This window comes from Buteo buteo, chromosome 5, assembly GCF_964188355.1.
Source record: "Buteo buteo chromosome 5, bButBut1.hap1.1, whole genome shotgun sequence".
NCBI lineage: Eukaryota > Metazoa > Chordata > Aves > Accipitriformes > Accipitridae > Buteo > Buteo buteo.
Window position 1 is genome coordinate 49,694,591 of NC_134175.1, and position 20,377 is coordinate 49,714,967.

The window sequence follows — 20,377 nt, forward strand, 5'->3', positions numbered from 1 at the left end:
TCATTCAATATGTTAACAAAATCATAATTTGATACAGGTTATGTTCACTTTATAATTAAAATTAGAGTTAGATGAAAATACAGCAAGATGTTGCTGAATGGAAAATATTTATCTTTTCGTACATTACGCATTATGGTGCAATGTAAAATCATAAATCTGTGGAGCAGCTAACTCCAGCCAAGTGTACGACAACTTGCCTCCTCCCCGGTCCACAAGATGCAACTGGTTACCTCCTCTAAGCCGCGGGTTTCTGCACCCATCTCAGCCCCACCGTTAGACGGCGTTGCCACATCCTCTCCAGAGCTTTGCTGTGGTCTTCTGAAAGAAGACCTCTCGCCATGCAGATCAGCCAAGAAAAGGGAATTCAGAAAAGTTCTGTATTTTTTACAGATCCCACCAACCTGTCTCCTAGCGCCTTCATGGACAAAGTGCAAACCTTTCGCACCATGTTCTCTGTGTCAGCACTAGAGTCAGCCTCGCCAAACCACCCCAGGGTAGCGCTTCATCTGCCTTGAAACTCTTCCCACTGCCCAGATCATCGCCATCCACATTGCCAAGTCCAGGCCTTCACCAAAAGCTATCAGCAATCTTGGATGTCCCAGTAGAGTATAGCATAGGGGACAACCCTATAGCATATGGAAGCTTTCCAGTAAGTAAAATCAGTTTGCCCCTATTCAAACTTTCAGTCCAGAGAGGGTTTTCCATAGGGCCGCGGCAGCAGTAGTAGCAGGCAACTTAAGAGCACCTCCTAGGAGAACCCAGATATGCTTCCATATCTGGATGACTGTCTCATCAAAAGTGTCATCAAAAGCAGGAGTTTTCCATTCCTTCAGAGCATCTACCGCATGGAAGTCATTGCAGCTGCTACGGACTCAGTGTCGGCCCTGAGATTTCTATCTTGGGGCAAATTTTGGATCTTGAATATGGTTTGAATCTCACCTGACTGCTATGGTGAGGAACTGCTTAACCTTTTTGGGTTACATACTAACAGGTTCCCATTACTCTTCATATTAGATTACGTCTATACAGCTTCATATTCAGAACCTACAATATTTGCTTCCTAAAGAGGCACTTTCTCAGCTTGTAAATCCATTTACAACCATTCACTTAAGGTTAGATATTTTCTGCCGCAGGGGAAGATCCATGCAGCACCTACAAAAAAGTGTCCTGAATTTAGTCTTATCTGAGTGCCAGGCAGCGCAGTGTCAGTGGTCTTCTGGAGCTCAAGGCAATGAAAAAAGAAAATCACATGCAAGGCATTTAAGCTTCATCTCCAAGAACAGCATGCCTACGCATGGCGTCAATAAGCAAGGCCATACAGGGACAGACCCATTTGGCAGGCGGGCACTATCAGAAATGCTTCTTTGCAACCCTATTAGGTGCATTGGGGCATTTTACTCGGTTAAGCTATGACTGAGATATTTGGTGCCCTGGAAGATTCTTACTGAATGAACTGTCCCAAGACTGATGAGTATGCCTTGATATCAACAGCAAGATTTTAGCTGTTGTTCCTAAATCCTTCAATGTCTGTCAAACGTGATTTCGGTTAGGAGGTCTAAGTGAGTCGTGTATGTTTTCTCAGCAGCTTTTCTAACTGTGGATTTTGATCGGGGTCAGACAGAAGCAGATATTGGCAGGTCTGGTCACTTGAAGCTTCAAAGATGAAAGAAACACAACTACTGAGAGAGGTAGGGCTGCCTGTATAGAGAATAAAGACTTTTGTAAAGTGTCTAAGGCAGTTAGACCACAGTCATCTGAGACCAGTACATGTGTGAATGGGTATTTGACTTAAAAAGGAACTAACGAGAAAATTCAAAGCTAGTTTGAAGCTGGGAAATATTGCAGAACTTGCAGTACTATAAAGGGTGCATCTTAGAAAGACACAATACACGGAAAATCCTCCACTCCAGGCAGTTTGTGCATTTAGTGCAATGGACTATACACGTGCACAAAAAATAAGCATCAAGCTAAGGTGAGTGGACAAGACAGACAAAGTGTAAGTAGAAAAGACAATGCTGACATAGTAAATTCATTGCTCAAGGGCAAGTAAAATGTAAATAAGTTTAAAGAAATCAAAGACTCATGGCACATACTCACTAGTGCATTTAAGAGATACATTCATCCTACTGATGTTCAATATCAGGGCTGAAACAATCGTGATGCTGGGAGGCATGTTAAAGCATCTTTCAAATCTGATACAAATGCAGTGCATATATATTGCAATAGTAGCTTGTGGAGAGCTCAGAACTGAACCTGAAAGAGTAAGAATCCTGGTTGAGGTCAGATCCCATATAAAATCATCTCTGTTGGGCAGACCACTGCAAACAGACTTTCATTTTAAACAAGATGGTGATAATATAGGTTAAAAAAAAAATGGAGAATTTATATTGGGGATGATTAATAGGCCAATATTAAAAAAGAATTCATGATTTAAAAAGACTTGAAACAAAACAATTTATGAAGTAATTACATATATAGGAGCTCACAGAAAGGGAAAACTTTGGTGAGAGTTTGTTCTCTGACTTTCATGGAATTCTTTGCACAGTCTCTGATTTCAGCATCCAAAATTACGGGTTGTCTTACAACACTGAATAAATTACTCGTGACGCTGGACAGAAGCAACGTGTTGCTAGCAAAACTAAGTTTTTCACGAGAAGCTGTAGAGTCACCAGCAAAGATGCATTTCTGAGCAGGTTGTCTACAGTTCAGCATCCCGGGTTGAAATTCCAGCCAATGGCCACTTTGGGGCTTTAAGTCAGAAAGTAAACCTGTCATATCCAGGGCTGAGTTATTTGCTGTCAGCTGGATTACCGTAGCACAAAAGGGCTATAATTGAATGCTGCAAGAGGTTATAGATTGAACATAGTCAAAAGCAGTAATTCCACTTAGTAAAAGTAGATATCATCCAAAATGAGAAAAGTTAAGCTTATATAAGGTGAAATTCTGACTCCATTCCAGCTCCGAGTCACCGGGATTTTTGTCAGTGACTTTAACAGTAATCAAAATTTCAGTCACTGTCGAGAGAGATGCTGCAAAGGGTGTGATGAAGTGAAAGTTAAAATAACGGTTAACCTGGGGCTTCCAAAATACATTTTCTGAGCACAGACTGCTGTCTAACTCAGTGTTTTCCTGTCGTAGCAATGCAGACAACCCTTCTGGGGACCAAGGGGATAAAACTGTGCTAGTGGAGTACATCTAGGATGTGCAATAAGAATTACCCCGCTGTAACCGTTGAAGTTCCCATTGTTCATCATCCTGCGGGCCATGGTGGAACTGGACGACTTAAGCGTAGCGGGGTATGGTTTGTAAGAAGCGATTTCAGAAAGCTGTGACATCGCTGAGTATCAGTGCCGGTGCTGACACCCTTCCACCTGGGACGCTCTGTCGAAAGATGGGTAGAGATTGCGGGAAGAAAGAGCATAGTAGCAGCTGGCAGACACGCTAAGTTTACTGGGAAGTGGAGGATTATATTATAATACTGAGTCTCATCATCTTTCTATTTTTCTTACCAGTAAATCTGAACCAAAAAATGCAATTTATGTGCACCTGTGAACAAGGCTCCGTAGGGTCTCCTGTGTACTTTCCACATACCCTCTGCTTCGGGTGTGTTGTAGAAGGGTGGCTGGCTTCTTTTGCTGACTTAAAAACCAGCTGGGTTACCAGCAGAACTGGTGGCTCTGCTTTTTTGCCACATAATTTTTGTTTGTCCGTCACTAAGCATGCCAAAGCCTTGGTGTGCCCATCAGAAAACAATGCTGTTAATAACATTAATCCACCTTTATTAAGAGCCTTTAGCGTTATGGAGGAGTACCAAATATTATTAAGACAAAGACAAGAGGATAATAGGGAAATGTGTTTTTTCCCTTGCTGACCTAGTTTCTAACCTCACTTTAAAAATCTTCCATTGATTTTAATTATGCTTAATCTAAAGCTAAGCTCGCAAATCTAGCAAACTTAAGGACTGCTTTTAAGTGAATTTTCTCGCCTGTCAGAGCTCCTCAAGCTTTCTACGCTACGGTTAGAAGTTTATTTCCAGCCCAGACACGAAGTTGAGACAGCTTTCTGCCCGTAGGAAACAGCCAGCACCGCTACTGTACGGCGCGTGAGTTCAAACGCTACCTTGCTCCAGCCGAGGCTGTGTACAGCGTTCTTCCCAGAACAATTGCAGTCCTTTTCTCATCAGCGATAGCCAGAGGCAGTAATAAGGGTGAAGGATATCTATCATGAAAAGTCCAGTGTCAATGTGTTCCCCCAATTTATTTACTGACCTTCAATGCAACAGCCATACTCCTGACCCTCATGAGATGAAGCCTAAGGGGAAATGGCACTGAGCACCAATTCCATATCCTGTTGTTCTGTGGTCTAAATTAAGTGCTAATTAATTACCACTGGCATCTTTGGCATTGCCTGTCAAATTGGATTTAGGATATCCTTTCGCTGTTTAAACAAATAGCCCTACATCTAAAGCTAAAATCCCAAGTGTTAGTGTTTTCTTTACTTTTAAATTTTTATTTGAAAATTCAGCAAGTATGCCCGTGGATTTTGCAGGTAGAATTCAAATAAAAGAAACAGGAATTGATATTGTCAATTTTGATTAATAGTCCCTCATTAATAAACATCCTGTTATTCAGTTTCCACCTGCAGTTGCTGATGTTGCCTGGAATCAATTAACTCATATAATTTGATTTATTTTACAAAGACATTTTTGGATGTGCTGTGCTGATGATAAAGGTTCTATATTTACAATTCTTGATTTAAGGGAGATTGTTACTAACTGCTTTTTTTTTTTTAATGTTACAAGGAAATGTAGCTTCAGGCATTCTTGAACAAAAATATTTAAGCAATTTAAAAAGTTAAAGCTTTATTCATGTCAAACTCTCTGTTGCCTTCTGAGCCACGCAGACCACAAAAGCGCACAGATCCAGGACCTCTGACAGGTTGGTCTTTACAATAAGCTAGCTGTTCCGCAGAAAAAAAAAAAATCAGAAATAGAATTTTTAAAAAAATAATAAAATCAATCACAACAAAAGGTACACCACCAGCCAAAAATACAGTTAAGGCCTCTATGTGTTATATCTCTGTCTGAACATATATTATTCTATGCAGTCTCACACTGCCTTTATCACTCTACTATCCAAACACCTCTAAGAAGTGCATTAGCATCTGCCTAACATCTGTCACGGGTGGTTTTGTTCTCTCCTATCCTCTCCCCAAGGAACGGCTCGTGCCTGCAGTGGTAGCGTGGCTTTTGAAGAGGGGTTCGCTGTTGTATGAGATATATATCCTGCTACAGGGCTGTTAGAGAAGGCAAAAATGAATGCCTTGTGCACAGAGCTGCAGCCAGAGGAGGCCGAGATGTTCCATAAGGATGTTCGTGGCCTTCAGCTGGCTCCTACCAAGTGGCTTACCCCGAACAGAAAAACTTCAGGCTCAATAGCAACTCGCACTGTGAAAACATGGACCAGTTCTCCTCCTCCCTCCGGTCTTAGGAGCGTTAGTCAGAACCCGTTTGCATTCACGCACAAAAAAATTGAAAACCAAGCCAAACTGTGAGGACAGAGTGCCGGTTGTCAGTAAATGGAAGAACTTAGCCGGTCACCCAGTTGGGTCAGTTTTCCAAAAGGCAGACCTGGAACTTGTGCAGTAATGGGGAAGATTCTGTGGAATGATTTTGATTGCGTTTCTTTAACGCGACGTGGTGTTGGGGAAGTGGGACCTGAGGCTCTGCCCACACCATGGTCTCCAGTAGGGCCACCATAGCGTGGAGGTGAACCCCTGCCCTGGCTGTCCACGCCACGCCGGGCACCCTCTGCCTTTGGAGCTTTTCTAGCACAGGAGCTGGCCAGAAAAGAGAAATGATCCCAAGGCTGAGCTGCAGGTACCACGTCACCCTGCTCTCTCCACATAGCCACAGCGGAGGGCGGAGGCAGGAGCACAGGAGAAGGACTTCTCCAAAGCACATTCCTGAACGAAGCCCGTGTAGAGGCCCGAGTCCCTTTAGATGTCGAAATGTGCTTTTACCTCTTGGCCTCAGTCACCCATAAAATTCAGACTTTTTCTACAAGACAGGGACTATGCGAGGTGCGTGCAAAGGCAAGAGCACACGCGCTCTTTGGAAAGGACGTCATACAGGTAGCAAAGTTTACCCGATGGTGAGAAGATTTGATTTTGAACCGTTCTCTCATTAAACCAGGCTAAGCCAGAATAAATGCCTTTCCACAGCTTTTCAGAGTCTATTCAGCCAACTGTGAACTGATGTTCGGAGTTAGTTTAGTTATTATTTTCATTCAGGGCTAGACTCCAAGGCAGTTCATCCAGGGAAGGGCTCGTGCTGTGAGATATGCAGGGGATCCCCTGAGGAAGCCCATTCTCCACCGGGTCCCTGTCAGCTGTCCAGGTACTATATATAGCCATCCAACGGTCAGATTTAAAGGCTAGTTTGCAGAAGAAGACAGCGTCGAGTGCTTGTTCTTGCGTCCCAGAGCAACTGAAGAGAAGGGATTTTTCCCAAAGAGCTGTAATATGAACCCACAGCTGCAGAGCACAGGAAGCCTATGGAGTTTCTGTAGGCCAGGAGCCATGGAGGCTATTTTCAGCAAAAGCAAGCTCTTAAGTATGTCTGAACTATTTCTGACCCCTCTCGTAATGTATCATACGCCATGACCTGGTTTCTCTATTACCAGTCTTGGATAGCTATTGTTTCGAATTCAACCTATGGAGCAAAGAGGAATTTAAAATACCTTCCTATTTTACACGGGCGAAAGAAAGTAGCTTAAAACTGTCCTAGTCCCCTGTGATCCCTGAACTGTGTACATTTGTCGCAGAAGAAACCACATGGCACATTTTGAAAAGGACATACGTAGCGTTTTGGAGCTCCCCTATAAGCATAAACCTCAGGTCGTAGCTACACAAGTGCAAAGCTCCCCCCTCCCAACACGGTATACAGATTTCACAAACAACAAGCTGAGGATTCAACTGATAATGTTTGCATTTGCTTAGCTTCATCAGCTGGTGAATACCACTGTAATGCAACTGAGCAAATCATCCATAAAGCCAGTACATAAATAATAATGAGGTTTAGTTTGCATTCATAAAATATCAAGAATCCCAATTTATTACTAAATTTTAAATTTATCTATGTTGCAGTGCAATGAATTGAACAGTTTACACAAATAGAGCTTATGGCATCAGGGGCTCACTTACCACCGATTATTTCCCTAAGTCTCTCAAGATGGGGTTAAGTAGCCCTGCGCTCTTCCTCCACGGCGGGTTTATTTTGCTGTCTGTCCCGAGCTGGTATATCCAGCTGGATACGGATATCTCCGCAAGGCTTTGACCTGTTACAGAAGGACACCTATTATTGTTTTTGTGTTTGAAGAGGACTCTCAAAGCTGTAGTTCAGTCATCTTTTTAGTACCAAAAGCCACTTAAGTTCTTCCTGAAGAACAGCTACTATAGCGGACCTGAAATAAGTTTACAACACAAAGTGACATTGCAGTAATACGCTGTTTCTCAGGAAAGCATGTAGCAGGCCTTAAATGGAAAGGGAATACATTGAGAGGAAACCTGATAGTTTATCTGTGCATCATTTTGTATTTGTGCTTCCTTCCTAACACTGAAAACCTGTCTGCAAAAGCCCTGCCAAAATGTGCTTATACACACACAGACATTATCACTTCGTAGGATGGTACGTTTTATTATCAGGTTATTTTCCAGTACATTTGGCACAGTTAAGGTAAGTATATTAACTTTACTTCCAAATAAAGAAAACAAAGTTGTACTGAATGTCTCAGCCATTGTCAATGAGTTAAGCACTGACAGGAGGTCCAAGTAATCAACCCTGTCTACTGCGCCGAGCTTTCCCCTGGGACACCTCTCCAGATCATACAATGTATCTGACTGGCATGGATGTAGAATTGCTTTCAATAAAGATTTTATTTCAAGGTTGGATGATTCCTTCCCAAATGTCTTGTCACTAAAGCAAAGTATGTAATACCTGTTATTTTTTTAACTCCTGTGAACCAGCATTTGGGAAGGAGAGGAGCATAAAATGTTGAGCTAGAAACTGTTCATCATGAGTCAAATTGTAACACATTCAAATTGATTGGGAGATCTGCGATAGGAAAAGTCAGAAAACTGCTGCACAAACACTGGCCTGTAACAGTGCAGTGAAAAGGCCTGTTAACGGCGTTATAGCTGAGGTGAGTTGAAGGCAGCCGAGCCATTCCCAGGGCCGAGTCCTTAAGCTAAAACATTACGTTTGCGTATACCTAAGTATATATAGGAAACAGATATTAGCTAATTTGAGGGTAATTATTGCTAAAGTGAATCCATGGGATGCGCAGACTTTGACGCGTTAAGGCAGTTCATAGGAACTTACATATCAAACCAAGCCCCGTGGTCCGTCGGGATGAGCGGCTCTGGCCGTGACAGTGGTCGCTATCACAGTTCAACAAAACCTGCCCAAAGGGGCTGTCATGGAATAATCAAATTAGAGAGGAGTCGGTTCCTAATTCTGGAAGTTTGGTTGTTATACCAAGAGGACAGATGTCACAAATATGTCATTTTTACTCCTTTCTGGGGAGTTTTCTTTATTCCCATACATCTTTAATCTTTCTTGACCTCTGTTTAGATCTTGGTTTCTGTCTCTAATGCAGTGACTTCCCTAGTTAAATAAAATATTGTGCATAATGCTGGTGGACAGGATTCTGATAAGATCAACACCTACTTTAATCCCCCGGTCCTCTGCTGAATTCAGGGGATGGCATTTCCTACACTTGCCGTTCTGGCCCCTAGTATTTTACGAGGTGACCCATTCTTACTCTTCTGATCCCCTCATTTTGTAATGTGTTGCTCTTCAGTCATAGTCTATATTATCAGTTCATGGAAGAGCAGCAGGATCGTCTTATTGAAAAGTTACCCTTAGATAGCATTTAAAACAGTAAAAGAGTACTAGGCATGGCTAAACCCAGTTCTGCTAAGGGTAGAAATGCCCCTGACGTTAAGCAAACTTAAATCCTTATAGGCTGGAAAAGGCTAAGAAAGCAAGACTGAGCAGTTCCCAGTGAAGCTAGCAGAGGACAGCTTTACCCTCAAACACTCTCCAGCTTACAGTAAAACAGTGCCCTTTCCAACGGGGTTTTCCTCCCTAAGTACACTGACTTGTTTCTCTAACTTTTACGTACAGTAGGAACATTAAAATGTTGAGGAATCACTCACTGTTGAAACACTTTCCCCTCCTCAGCAGTTATTACAGAGTAAAAATGGATGAAGAACATTTCCTAACGTCTAGTGTGTTTGAAGTAATAATCCAGTGTGCTTTCTAAATGTCAAAATTAATAATGATTTTATTTAGACAGTTTGAAAAGTGTAGGTTTAATGGAACTAGAGCGCCAAACTCACCATACAATGACCCTCTTAGCTGTAGAGTTGCCCTGCTCTCAGTCACACGCTTTCCAGCTTACGGTTGCCTTGGCAACAGCCAAAGCATAAATTCCGAGTATTTTTGCCTATATATATGCCATTGACACCAGAGCCCTCCTATCAGACACTTCTGCTGGTTTAATACATCATTAATTTCATTACTATTAATAATGAGACCTGTATTTTCTGCATATTGCCTGACTTGCAGTCTTAAAGGACTGAAGCCATTCTTGAAGCTCACTTATTTAGAGAGGGGGGAATCTTGCACAGCATAATGCCCAACAATTTCTTGATATGGTTCCAACATCTGTGGCATCGGATTATAGAATGTTTCTAAAATAATCTCAAATTGATGGATCATTGCTCCTTTCATTTGGGCTTGACAAGAAGTAGCTCTGGCATTTCCTTTCGCTTTTTATGTTGTAAATGGTGTATCACTCTTTCTGCTCTTTCTCTAGCCAAAAAACCAAATCTTGCCCATTTTTTAGGGCTTTTCTCTTTTAACAACTCAATTTCACTTAGAAGCTACAGTAATAGCTTTAAGTGTGTATATTTTGGTTTGGTTTGCTTTGACTTTTTCTTTTGTGGACAGATGAAAAAAATATTATAGAATTTCATTGGTAAATAGTTGTAATTTAAAAAGGCATAAGGTTCTAAACTTATAATTATTTTATTCAGGCTGGACTGAATTCCTTCCTTCTTCCCCTCCAGTAGCTGTATTTTGCCACAGATTATTTAACTACTCAGACTTTCCATGTTTCCAAGTTTTCTTGGTTTATAGTTTTTTGTTACTGTGGTCATCAAAACAAGTATGACTGTATGAACAGATAGAAAATATCGAGAATTTTCAAGCGATTTTCTCAATACAAGAATTATTATTCCAGCGTTAAGCTTAGGGGCCCCAACTATACGCAGATGTTCTTAGTGCTGCTTTCCATACCGATGAACCACAGCAGATAGCTGGTTCGTCTCCATCGCCAACGCACACCGTGCCCATCGTCCCTTGCGACTGCAGACCATGTGCTGGCCATGCCTGGAGTCAAACAGGACTTCACAACCAGGCACAGCTCAGCCTACAGATAACGGAATTCAGTCCCCTCCTCTCCCTGCAGTAAATTGCGCTCTGCCACCACTGTTCTTCACCCTGACTTTGCCCATCCCTGGTCCACCGCCGCCTCCTCCCTGCAAGGTGTTTCTCCTCCACCTTCACCAATGCTGTCCGTCAGCAACACCACCTCACTGCAAACCCATGGCTGATGCTAATTCATGATCTCTAAAATCACACAAGATACAACCGCTGAATATGTTTCCCCCCCTGGTGAACTAGTATCTCTACCCATGCTGATGTCATTGGCAAATATTTCACAAGGTTTCCAACTTCTAGCAAGTAAGAAGCTCAACAGAAATCAAGTCTTTCGCACAGGGAGACCCCAAGCTTGATGTATGTGCTTCTGCATAAGTGGCATTAAGCAAAACAACCTCATCATCCCTGTAACAAACATTTTTAATTTTGATAAAGATGTGTGACATCCGTCAGAAGCCCACACAGTCATCTGGCAACAAAATTACTAACTTTTGAGACTTTCTGAACACCTAAGAGAAGAGATGATATGTTAATATTACTGCAGAGGAAAGAGATTTTATTTTTTTAATTTATAATAAAGATGTTATATTTTAAGAAATTAATAGTTAAGCCAATCTGATTAGTGCCATATGGAGAGTGTTTTGTGCAATGGACACCACAGTTACAAGCATGAGGCAGAACTAAGTAATGCTTCCTATTTATATATGAGGAAAAAACACAAGCGTTGATGTTCAAGGAATGTGGTAAACGACAAGATTGGCAGAAATCCACAAGACCATGCTCTCTGCTGTGTGACCCACCTACTAACATGAAAGAAACCTTTTTTTTAAATGACTGAAGACAATATGTCTCATGAAGTTTCTTTCACTTATAGGGCAGCTTGCTGTAAATTCAGAAACAGGTATGGAAAAACAGAGAAAGCTCTGATGATTTTTAAACTGCTGTCTGAATTTTAAAAGGGTAAATGAGTGACAATGAGAGAGGGAGAGGAAAAGTAGAACTTGGCTTCAACAGTCCACTTGGAATATTTAAGTTAAAACTAACAGGTTAAGGAAGCATCCATAAATTCAAACATTTACATATTAAAGTTACATTTAGTTTGCATTCCTTGGTAGAGCTGTGCAATTTATTTATAAAATATGTATCTTCATTTACTAGTCTTTCCAACCTAGGATATATTATGTATTCTGGAGGTTGAGAGAAATGGATTTCTACTTAGTTCGTACTCACCGCTGCAGAGATTTATGCGAAACTGCCTACCTAAACTCCATCCATTAAAACTATATTGTTCTTAGGCCAGACTTCTCCATCCTTAATGTCATTTCCACAAGAATATTAAGTCTTAATACAGACATAAGATCAACTTTTAATAATAATAGTCCTCCTCTTGTAATTTTGTGGGTAATAAAGATATCAAAGGTTATAATCCTTACCATTATTTTCTAAGTCATCTCATTAAGGTATGTGGTCTCAGTGTCTTTCAAGAAACTTTGTGTCAGGGTAAGGCATGCAAAAGTCTTTAGTTATATAAATTTCACAATCCATTTCAGACCATACTAACTTTATTGGATTTAAATTAGCAGAAGGAATGTGTTTCATATGAGCTCTATATTAAGGGGCTTTTTTTGTTTTCCCAACTCTTTCAGTGCTGGTCTCGGACCATGTTAAGAGAAGCAGGGAAGCTTCTTCCTGGAGCCACCCAAAGCGTTGACACTAAAAGTGCTCCACTCCCTTAGCGTTAAGAGCAATCCCTATTTTTGGTATCTAAACGTATGAGAAATTATTGCCTTACAGCACACACACTAGCGAATGCTCGCTCACCAGAAAGCAGCAAATTGTGCCTTCGTATAAGAGCACTGTAATTGGGGCTCTCGACCTCCACCCTGCACACATCTTGCTGCCTAGGGCTGACTCTCCTTTCCCAGTTTGTCAGGTTGGTAGAAGTTGTCTCTTCCCTCCCTCTTTTCTTTCTTTTTGATAACTTAACCAACCGTCCCTCCCTGTTAGGAGAATCAGTAAAAAAGCGCCTCTATGTACTTCAAAAGCAACAGCGACTCCTTTGACATCTCTCTTTTTTAACCAATTCTTTTCTTTCGTCAACAGGATAGCAGCCAAGGAATCCGTGAATCTTATGTCAACACAAAGCTTAGGAATTGTGTTTGGACCAACACTCCTTAGACCTGAAAAGGAGACAGGGAACATGGCAGTCCACATGCTGTACCAAAATCAGATAGTTGAACTTATGTTGAGTGAGTACAGCAAGATCTTCGGCTCTGAGGAAGACTGACAGACAGGGCCTGTTATTGAAAACGTTCACATCTGTCTTGATGTCTAATATTTTTACATTTCTGTAAACATATTTCTGAAATATTTCTTCTTCTTTCAAGTGACAGATGCCTCATTTTGTGAAAACTTAATGATGATTTTGTGTTTAATTTTCAAACATTGGAATAAAAAATATTGTCAACATTTGCCTATATGTATTCTGCATTAACCCTTTGAGAGTTTCATTATGCTAGCACTCCAAGTGTCACTTTTTTTTGCAAGCTGAGCATACAGCATATGGCCAAAGACCATAGAAAATGCTGTTTACCAACATATGCAACGGCACAGAAAGACAAATAATAATTGAGGAGATTTGTGGAAAATGGATTCAAATATGTATATTAAAAGCAGCGAATTAAAGCAGTGATACCAGATCATTTGTAGCTGATCTGAGCTAACCTTTCTCTTTGATATATATTGAAAGTTAAAGACATGATGAATAATCAATTCGCCTACCCCAAGAGTTCAAAAAAAGATTTCATTCAATACTTTTAAACAAGTAATAATAATAATAAAAACCCCTAAAACCAGAATGTCACTATTTGCATAACAGTGCCTAAAAAAAATTTAAAAATTAAATTGGAACTTTGGCATTTTTACCTAAATGCAGAACATGAAATGAAGACATTGCATGACTGCTCATTTTAATGTAACATCCATTTTGATTCTTCATCACACTGTACATCTGCCCGCTTTCCCCAGCTATCTCATGTTCTGTAGCATTTGTATTGTGCTCCTGAGGATGCTTTATTGGTGAACTACATTAAATTCATCTAGAAAGAACTTTAAAAAAAAGCCTTTTCATATGCCCTTAGGATTACTTGGCTAGACTTGAATCAATTTATGCATTTGATGGTTAGTTTCAGTTGTCATGGATAAACAAAAGGGTAACTGTCTAGAATATATCAAATATTGTTTCATTTTGAAATGTATGTTTCCAGCTATACACATCTCCTACCCTGTTTTGTAAAAGTATTCTGCTGATAAAATGTAGACTTATGTTTGACAGCTTTTTAATCAAGTTCAAAGAGAATAAATAAAACTAATCCAGTGTGGTAAAGAGTCTGTCTGGTTATCGATTTGTTCATAAAATGAAAAATAAACCATGTAAATAAGATGTGTGAAACACAGATCTAGAAGCAAATATTTAAAGCAATTAAAGACCCCAAAACATAGGATTAATGCATAGGTCTGCTGTGCACGAGAGATATGTCTTCAATATCACCTCAGTAGATCATGGATTACTTCAGTTTTTACTCAGCATCATTTTGTAAAATACTATGTTATTCAGGAAAGGTTGCTCCTCAGAGCTGTCATTTATGGGAACAAATATATAATGAGGCCTGATCGTTAACTAAGACCAGGCTCTTTCATCAGGTACTAACACAGGCAGAAAATAACACCACGAAAACATAAAAATTGGCCCCGAGATGTTTTCTGCCTTCATACATGTCTGAAAAATCAAGCAAAACAGGAGGTAATGACCAGTAATTAAAATCAAAAAAAAACAAACCAAAAAAAAAAAATCTTCCCCCGTATCACAAATATTCAACATAATCATTTCTGAACAAAACTATAATGTTCTGGAGAACCCAAATTCACTTTACTTTCAAGAAAATATTTTTCATGTTAATGTCAAGCCATGAGTACTTAAACAGTAATGCTTTTCAACATCATCGTCTTTAGACTCTTTTAATAGCAACAAACCAGGCGCTGTTTATAGCCTGTGGAAATGACTGGAAGAAAGATAGTCAGAAGTTCAGTCTATTCCTTAATAAAGACCATTCACATTATGGCCCCATGGGTGCTCACAATCATGCTATTGAAGTAATTTCTGCTATTACTGGAAATGAAAAGTTCACTTGTTACTTGGATCCTGTTGCACTCAGAAGAAAAGACTCTTAATTAATTAATTAATCTTCCTTTAAGCTTTCTTTGGAGCATGGAGACTCCTCTTCTCTAGGTTTTGTAAGCAAGACAAGGCTTATAAAATGAACCCATATCTTTCTTAAGATCAACTGGTTTGGGGTGGGGGGCCAGGGGGGAATCAAGCAACCTTTTGGACACATAAGCCTTTCTTTGGTTTTGAAGAGTTCCTTACATGTACGCTGTACAAATGTGCTGACTTTTATATTAAATGCTTTGTTAAAGATAGAAGCCTGATACGTGGGGAGCCAATTCTAGGAGGACACAAGTGCATCTCGTCAGAAAAGCGTATACATCTGGGGTGTATACAGATGTCTAACCTTTCTGGTCCCAACAACAGAAAGGAATAACCATGCCTTGCTACTAAGTTGCTCCCTTCCCCAAGAGACCAGTCTTCTCCCTGTCTCCTTTAATATCTACATCAATTCAGTAGGAAAAATTACTGACTCAAGGGTTAGTCGAAGAGCCAGCCCCACAGCTCCTGCCGTCACACCCTCGGGGCAGAAAGCAGCCAGACAAAAGATGGTAAGAGTGAAAAAAAAAAAAAAAAAAAGAAAAATATTTGCAAGCCTCAACAGCAGTGGGGTTTCTTTTTTCCTCCTGCTCAGGTAGTTTGCTCTTTGTTAACCGAGCTCACAGCCCAGGGCTCCGACAGACTCTCTTTTGTTGCTGGACGCATACATTTCTAAATCCCAAGAGTGTCTAAGTTTGGCCTCCATCCAGCATGAGCAATTCACTGGGCCTATATGACCACCACATTGCTCCTCCAATTGTTACTTGTAAGAATATTCACTATGACTTGGTAGAAGTTTTTCTCAACCTTTGCTAAATTTTTAGTGAGTCAAAATTAGACTGACAGAAGACCTTTTTTTTCAGGAGCTAGCTTCAGTTTAAGACCACAGATATTTTAAGCAAAGAACTATTGCTATTAATGGTAAGTGATCAGAAAAATGAAGGCTGAGAATGCAGCAGAGACAAATATATCCAAGAATCAGTGGTTAACTGCATCTTCTCCCTGTACAGAGAATCTTCTACTCAAACTCATGTGAAAAGACAGCTGTCCTAGTAACTGGGATTACTATAGTAAAAGGAGACATCAAAAAGAGACCTGTAATGGAACTGAAAAGAGCATTTCCAGCTAGAAATATTTCTCATTAAAATAAAAACTCAATTTATTGAATCTTAAACTATTGCAAGAAAAATGGTCAGTTTTTAACTCAGCAAATTCAACTGCAAAATAGAATTTCTGAGCCAAAAATCAGACAGACTGACTTGCTGAGCTACATCTAAAAGAAGACATGTAAACTGCCCTGAACAAATCTTCATCCCTTTTTTCATTTACGTATATACACATATATATATTAAGAGCAACATGCATTTTAATAGTTCTTTAATTCTCTGCTAGGACAGCTGCACTGCAGGTAACACTCAGCCTGTTTTTGTAAGCACCCCATGTTTCAACAGAGGCAAAGACTGCCATTCAGCCCAAGGCACTCAAGAAGTTCAGCTAATCAATTACTACATAGTATATAGACCATGGGCAGAGTTTGGAAGAAAGCTGGAAAGTAAGTTGGGACCACAATCACCACTGTAATCAGGCAGTGTATAGATTTTACATGGCTAATTCTCGGAAGAGGCTGAAAGACAAGCCTCGGGGAATGCACATATTATCACGGCACAGCAGGTTCCCCTGCCTTGCATTCCGGCTTCAGAAAGGAAACATGGAGCATAAGGAAGCTGAGCATAATCATGGATGCAGGCCTCAATCACAAGTCCTGATTTTTGTAGGATGCATAAATGGGGCTCAGGGCAATGCTTGTTTTGCAGAACATAGGAACCTTCCCTAGCACTCACTTTGGATTAAAAAAAAAAAAAACAAACCCAAAAACCCCACGTTCCCTAAGGACCAAGGGCAACACGCGAGAAAAATCTCCAGCCAATGGCCTGCTGAGGTCAGGCCATACCCAAACCCTTCACTGCTCAAGTGCGACAGCCCTTGTTGGTCAGTAGGCTTCACCGAGGGAACGCTTGCAGGATGCTACTAAAGCAGCAATCTCATCCCTGTGCCAATTCACCATGTGTTATCGCAGCAGATGAATACACTTTACCATTGCTTATATACTGCATGCTATTTTTACACTCAGCAATTGCGTACTTCCAAACATACCTGAAATACTAGGAGAATTAATGCCTGTTTTTCCTTATAGATCCTTGCTACAAAGATCTGGTTGCACACTGCATACAAAACATGAGCCCTCGCTTTGGTATATATTTTGTGTGAAAAACTGAAGTTAAAAAGACTTGCACTCTAAACTCAAGATTTGAGAATTGGGGATGCAATACCACTGCTCATCGGCGGTGTGAGAAACTGAGGCACAGAGCCAGTTGCGTCAAAAGAGAACATTGCATTTTAGGGCTCATTTTATTCAGCCTCTTTTTTTTTTTTTTTTTTTTAGAGAAACTTTATATTCTACCCCCTTGCTTCCTCTGAATTCACCCATATAATCTGGTATTTGGCTTGTTGCAGGCACTCAACCCTGCTCATCCCTGCAACCCAAGGGCAGGGTAACCTCAGAGGAAACAGGAACAGGTAGAAATTTGCCTTCCAAACTCTTAACCGTGGTGAAGTTTGCTGGCTTTCTGAAGTTTACTCTTAAACCCTCAGAAATACTTCAGAAGTGCAGGGAAACCATCATGACGTGGCAAAACAGCCTGTCCGCGCACCCCCAAAAAGCGTTGCGCACGCTGTAAAACCTGGGGCGATATCTTACACCTTCAGCAGAAGCTGACAGCTTTGTTTAATAAGTTTAAGAGGGACCATAAAACACTGCAAGTTCAGAATGCATGCCGATTAATTACCCACAAAACGCCACCATTTTAGAGCACGTTTCAGTGAATAAAAGGCAGACTCATAAATTTCACGTGATTCTCCTCCGCCTGTGTCAAAATGCAATTCCTATGCCCAGCTCCTACCCATAAGTTTCGTGGCTGCATGTCTGGAAGACAAAAGGAGCAACTATCTCCCCACCGGTGAGTTCTATATTGTCTCAAAGCAGAGGAGCTTTCAAAGCAGCAGCTCAGAAGCTTTTGGAATGTTTTCTGGTTGCAATTTTGGGTCAGTGGAGGTGTGCGCTCTGCTCTGGAAAATAAGACTGACCATAATGAAAGCGGGTCGGCGGGACCATTGCTGAGCCTTCAGCCTACCCGCTGCGGTGAAAAAAGTACAAGAAGTCCAACCGTTACGTCTAGCTTTCCCACAGGGGACGTTTCTTTGCAGCCCTAGGCAGCAAATGGTTTTAAGTAAACGGCTGAACACCCTGTATATGTTTCTATCTTTATGTAGTTTCTCTCACTTATTATCCATTTTTAATCCTGCCAGGCACTTTGTCTTAATAGTATCTGATGAATTTGTCAGGTTAATTATGCACCATGTAAGAAAATATTTTACTTGTATCACTTTTAAATTCATTAGCTTTTAGTATTATTGTATAGCACTCCACTTGCTCTTGATTTATGGGAAAGGCTAAGTAAGATTGTCCGACTGACCTCTTCTGGCAATTCACTCTCCTATATACCACTAACATATCACCTCTCATTTGTCTCTTAATCAATTTAACCTTCCCTCGTATGGAAGATCTGCCACACCTCTTACAACTTGCTCTGCCTTTCACTGGATGCTCTGTGTATCTATTCTGCCCTTTTGAACAAAACCCTAAGTATTCAAGGTGAAAGGATCCTTAATATTTTCATTATTGATCTCTTTTCAGCTCTTAAAAGAATCAAGTGGCTTGTATGTGTCTGATCGCTCCTCTGCACTGAAGAACTGAGCTGTCCTTACCCAGCAGTGGGGCTGCTCCTGGGCTCTGACCCAAAGCACTGGGAGCAGGAGCGACCGAGGGAGGCTTCAGACTTTCCACAGGATTAAAAATAATATGTTTGTACATATAACAGCAATGACAACATGTGTGCAATACGCTCTGCATCCACCTCTAGCATACCCAGCAAAGGAAAACCCTCTACGTGTGCGCACCGTAGCTTTTTCCAATGGACACGGCTGTGTAGGGCCGATGGTTAATAGCAATTTCCTGGCTGTTGGGATGGTAAAAGCCTGTCTTCTAATCCCCAAATCCAATCCAAATCAAATCCCTTTTGCCACTTGGCAATAGCCAGAAAGATCGACATTGTGACAGATTTTCTGTTGTGTAAAGCATGCATTCAGCTTGGGAAGAAAGTAAGTGCTGTGGGGATCAGATTAAAGGTATCTGCCACCTGCCTGAACTACTTTCACCTTAGTTTCTGAGCCCCTTGCAGTCTTTGTAATATTGGCTTACCTACAGAACACCAGCATGAAGGACTGCTTTTGCCTTTTGATATTGCAAAATTAAAACGAAGCCTATGTCAGCTCAGGGACATGGACCTGGAATCTACTACAAGATGGGCTAGGATCCTATACAGTGAATCAGCTCCCTCAAGACAGCCTTATCATAGACTGATGATGAAGCACATAGGTGATACCGGACAGAGACTTGGTTTTTAGTTTGAGATCCACATTTAGCCATGAGCCAAACACAATTTCACAGATTCCGCACAGACCCAGGCCATGCAATGCTACAGGAACGTAGAGCTGATGCTCACCCTGCTCCATAAGACACTCGAGTTCGGACAAAACAACACAATAATGTGGTTATTCCAGGTTTCCCGAGTGTTGTTGGTTGGAAAGCAAACCGAATTTCTTTTTGTGCTTATGACATGCTTCACGTCAAAAGTGAGAACTGAAAGATAAGGCAGCTACCTTAAAGAAACATGCGCTAAGATGCGAAATACAAGCACCTTCTTGAGAACTCTGGTACTATTCTTTGTCACGTCATGTCTCTTTGAAGTGTAGATAGCCAGAAACATTGGCAATGCTTTCCCTCTGATGCTGCAGGTTTTGAGAGTATTATGCATATTGTAGATGCGGTTTTCTTGCGCTAGATTGAAAAAAGAAATAATCTTATTAAAAATGTAAAAGGATTTCAGGGTTCTGTGCATACTCAGAGAAAAGAGAGATGTCAACAATAAACATGCCATCTGAACAATACGGAAGGACCTCTGTCCCATGGGCATAATAGATGTTTTATTAATAACTTGCTTTTATATATTTTTCTCATTTCCCAAAACTAAGGGAGGAGGAGGAAAAATAAAAGAAAAAAAAAAGAATGAGTTTGGAAATCAAAACATTTCCTTGACTGGACAATTCAACATCCTCCCTGAAACACAAGAAGATGAATAGAGACCTGGTGCATTTTCTGGGTTTCTGTTTCTCTGCCCCGGGTGCTCTTCTACTGTCAGGACACCCCTGGGACAGGGACAAAGACCCACCAGTTCTCAAGAGTCCATCATGGAGCACATTAGCTCCAGCTAATAGATTAGAAAGTTGGGCCTTTTAAGTGGCTTAGGCAGACTCAGCACAAGCACTGCTGGAAAAGATGTGGGATTTACAAATTACTCATCCTCTGTGATTGCTGGACAGGATGAGAGGGAGGACAGAAGTCTCTTTTTCCACTCTCTGGAAGAAACAGAGCAGCTACTGCCACAGCAAACTAATTTTTTTTTCCTAATTTAAGTCAGCCTTGCTCT

At 40.8% G+C, this 20,377-nt stretch overlaps 1 protein-coding gene across 1 annotated transcript in view; it reads left to right on the forward strand.

Moving 5' to 3' along the window:
• Positions 1 to 13,884, forward strand: part of ARHGAP15 (Rho GTPase activating protein 15) — a 330,235-nt gene extending 316,351 nt beyond the window's left edge. The window contains exon 15 of the mRNA XM_075028952.1: positions 12,611 to 13,884. Within this exon, the coding sequence (XP_074885053.1) occupies positions 12,611 to 12,794 (184 nt within the window). The 3' untranslated portion in view covers positions 12,795 to 13,884. The remainder of the gene's footprint in view (positions 1 to 12,610) is intronic.
• Positions 13,885 to 20,377: the final 6,493 nt, after the last annotated feature.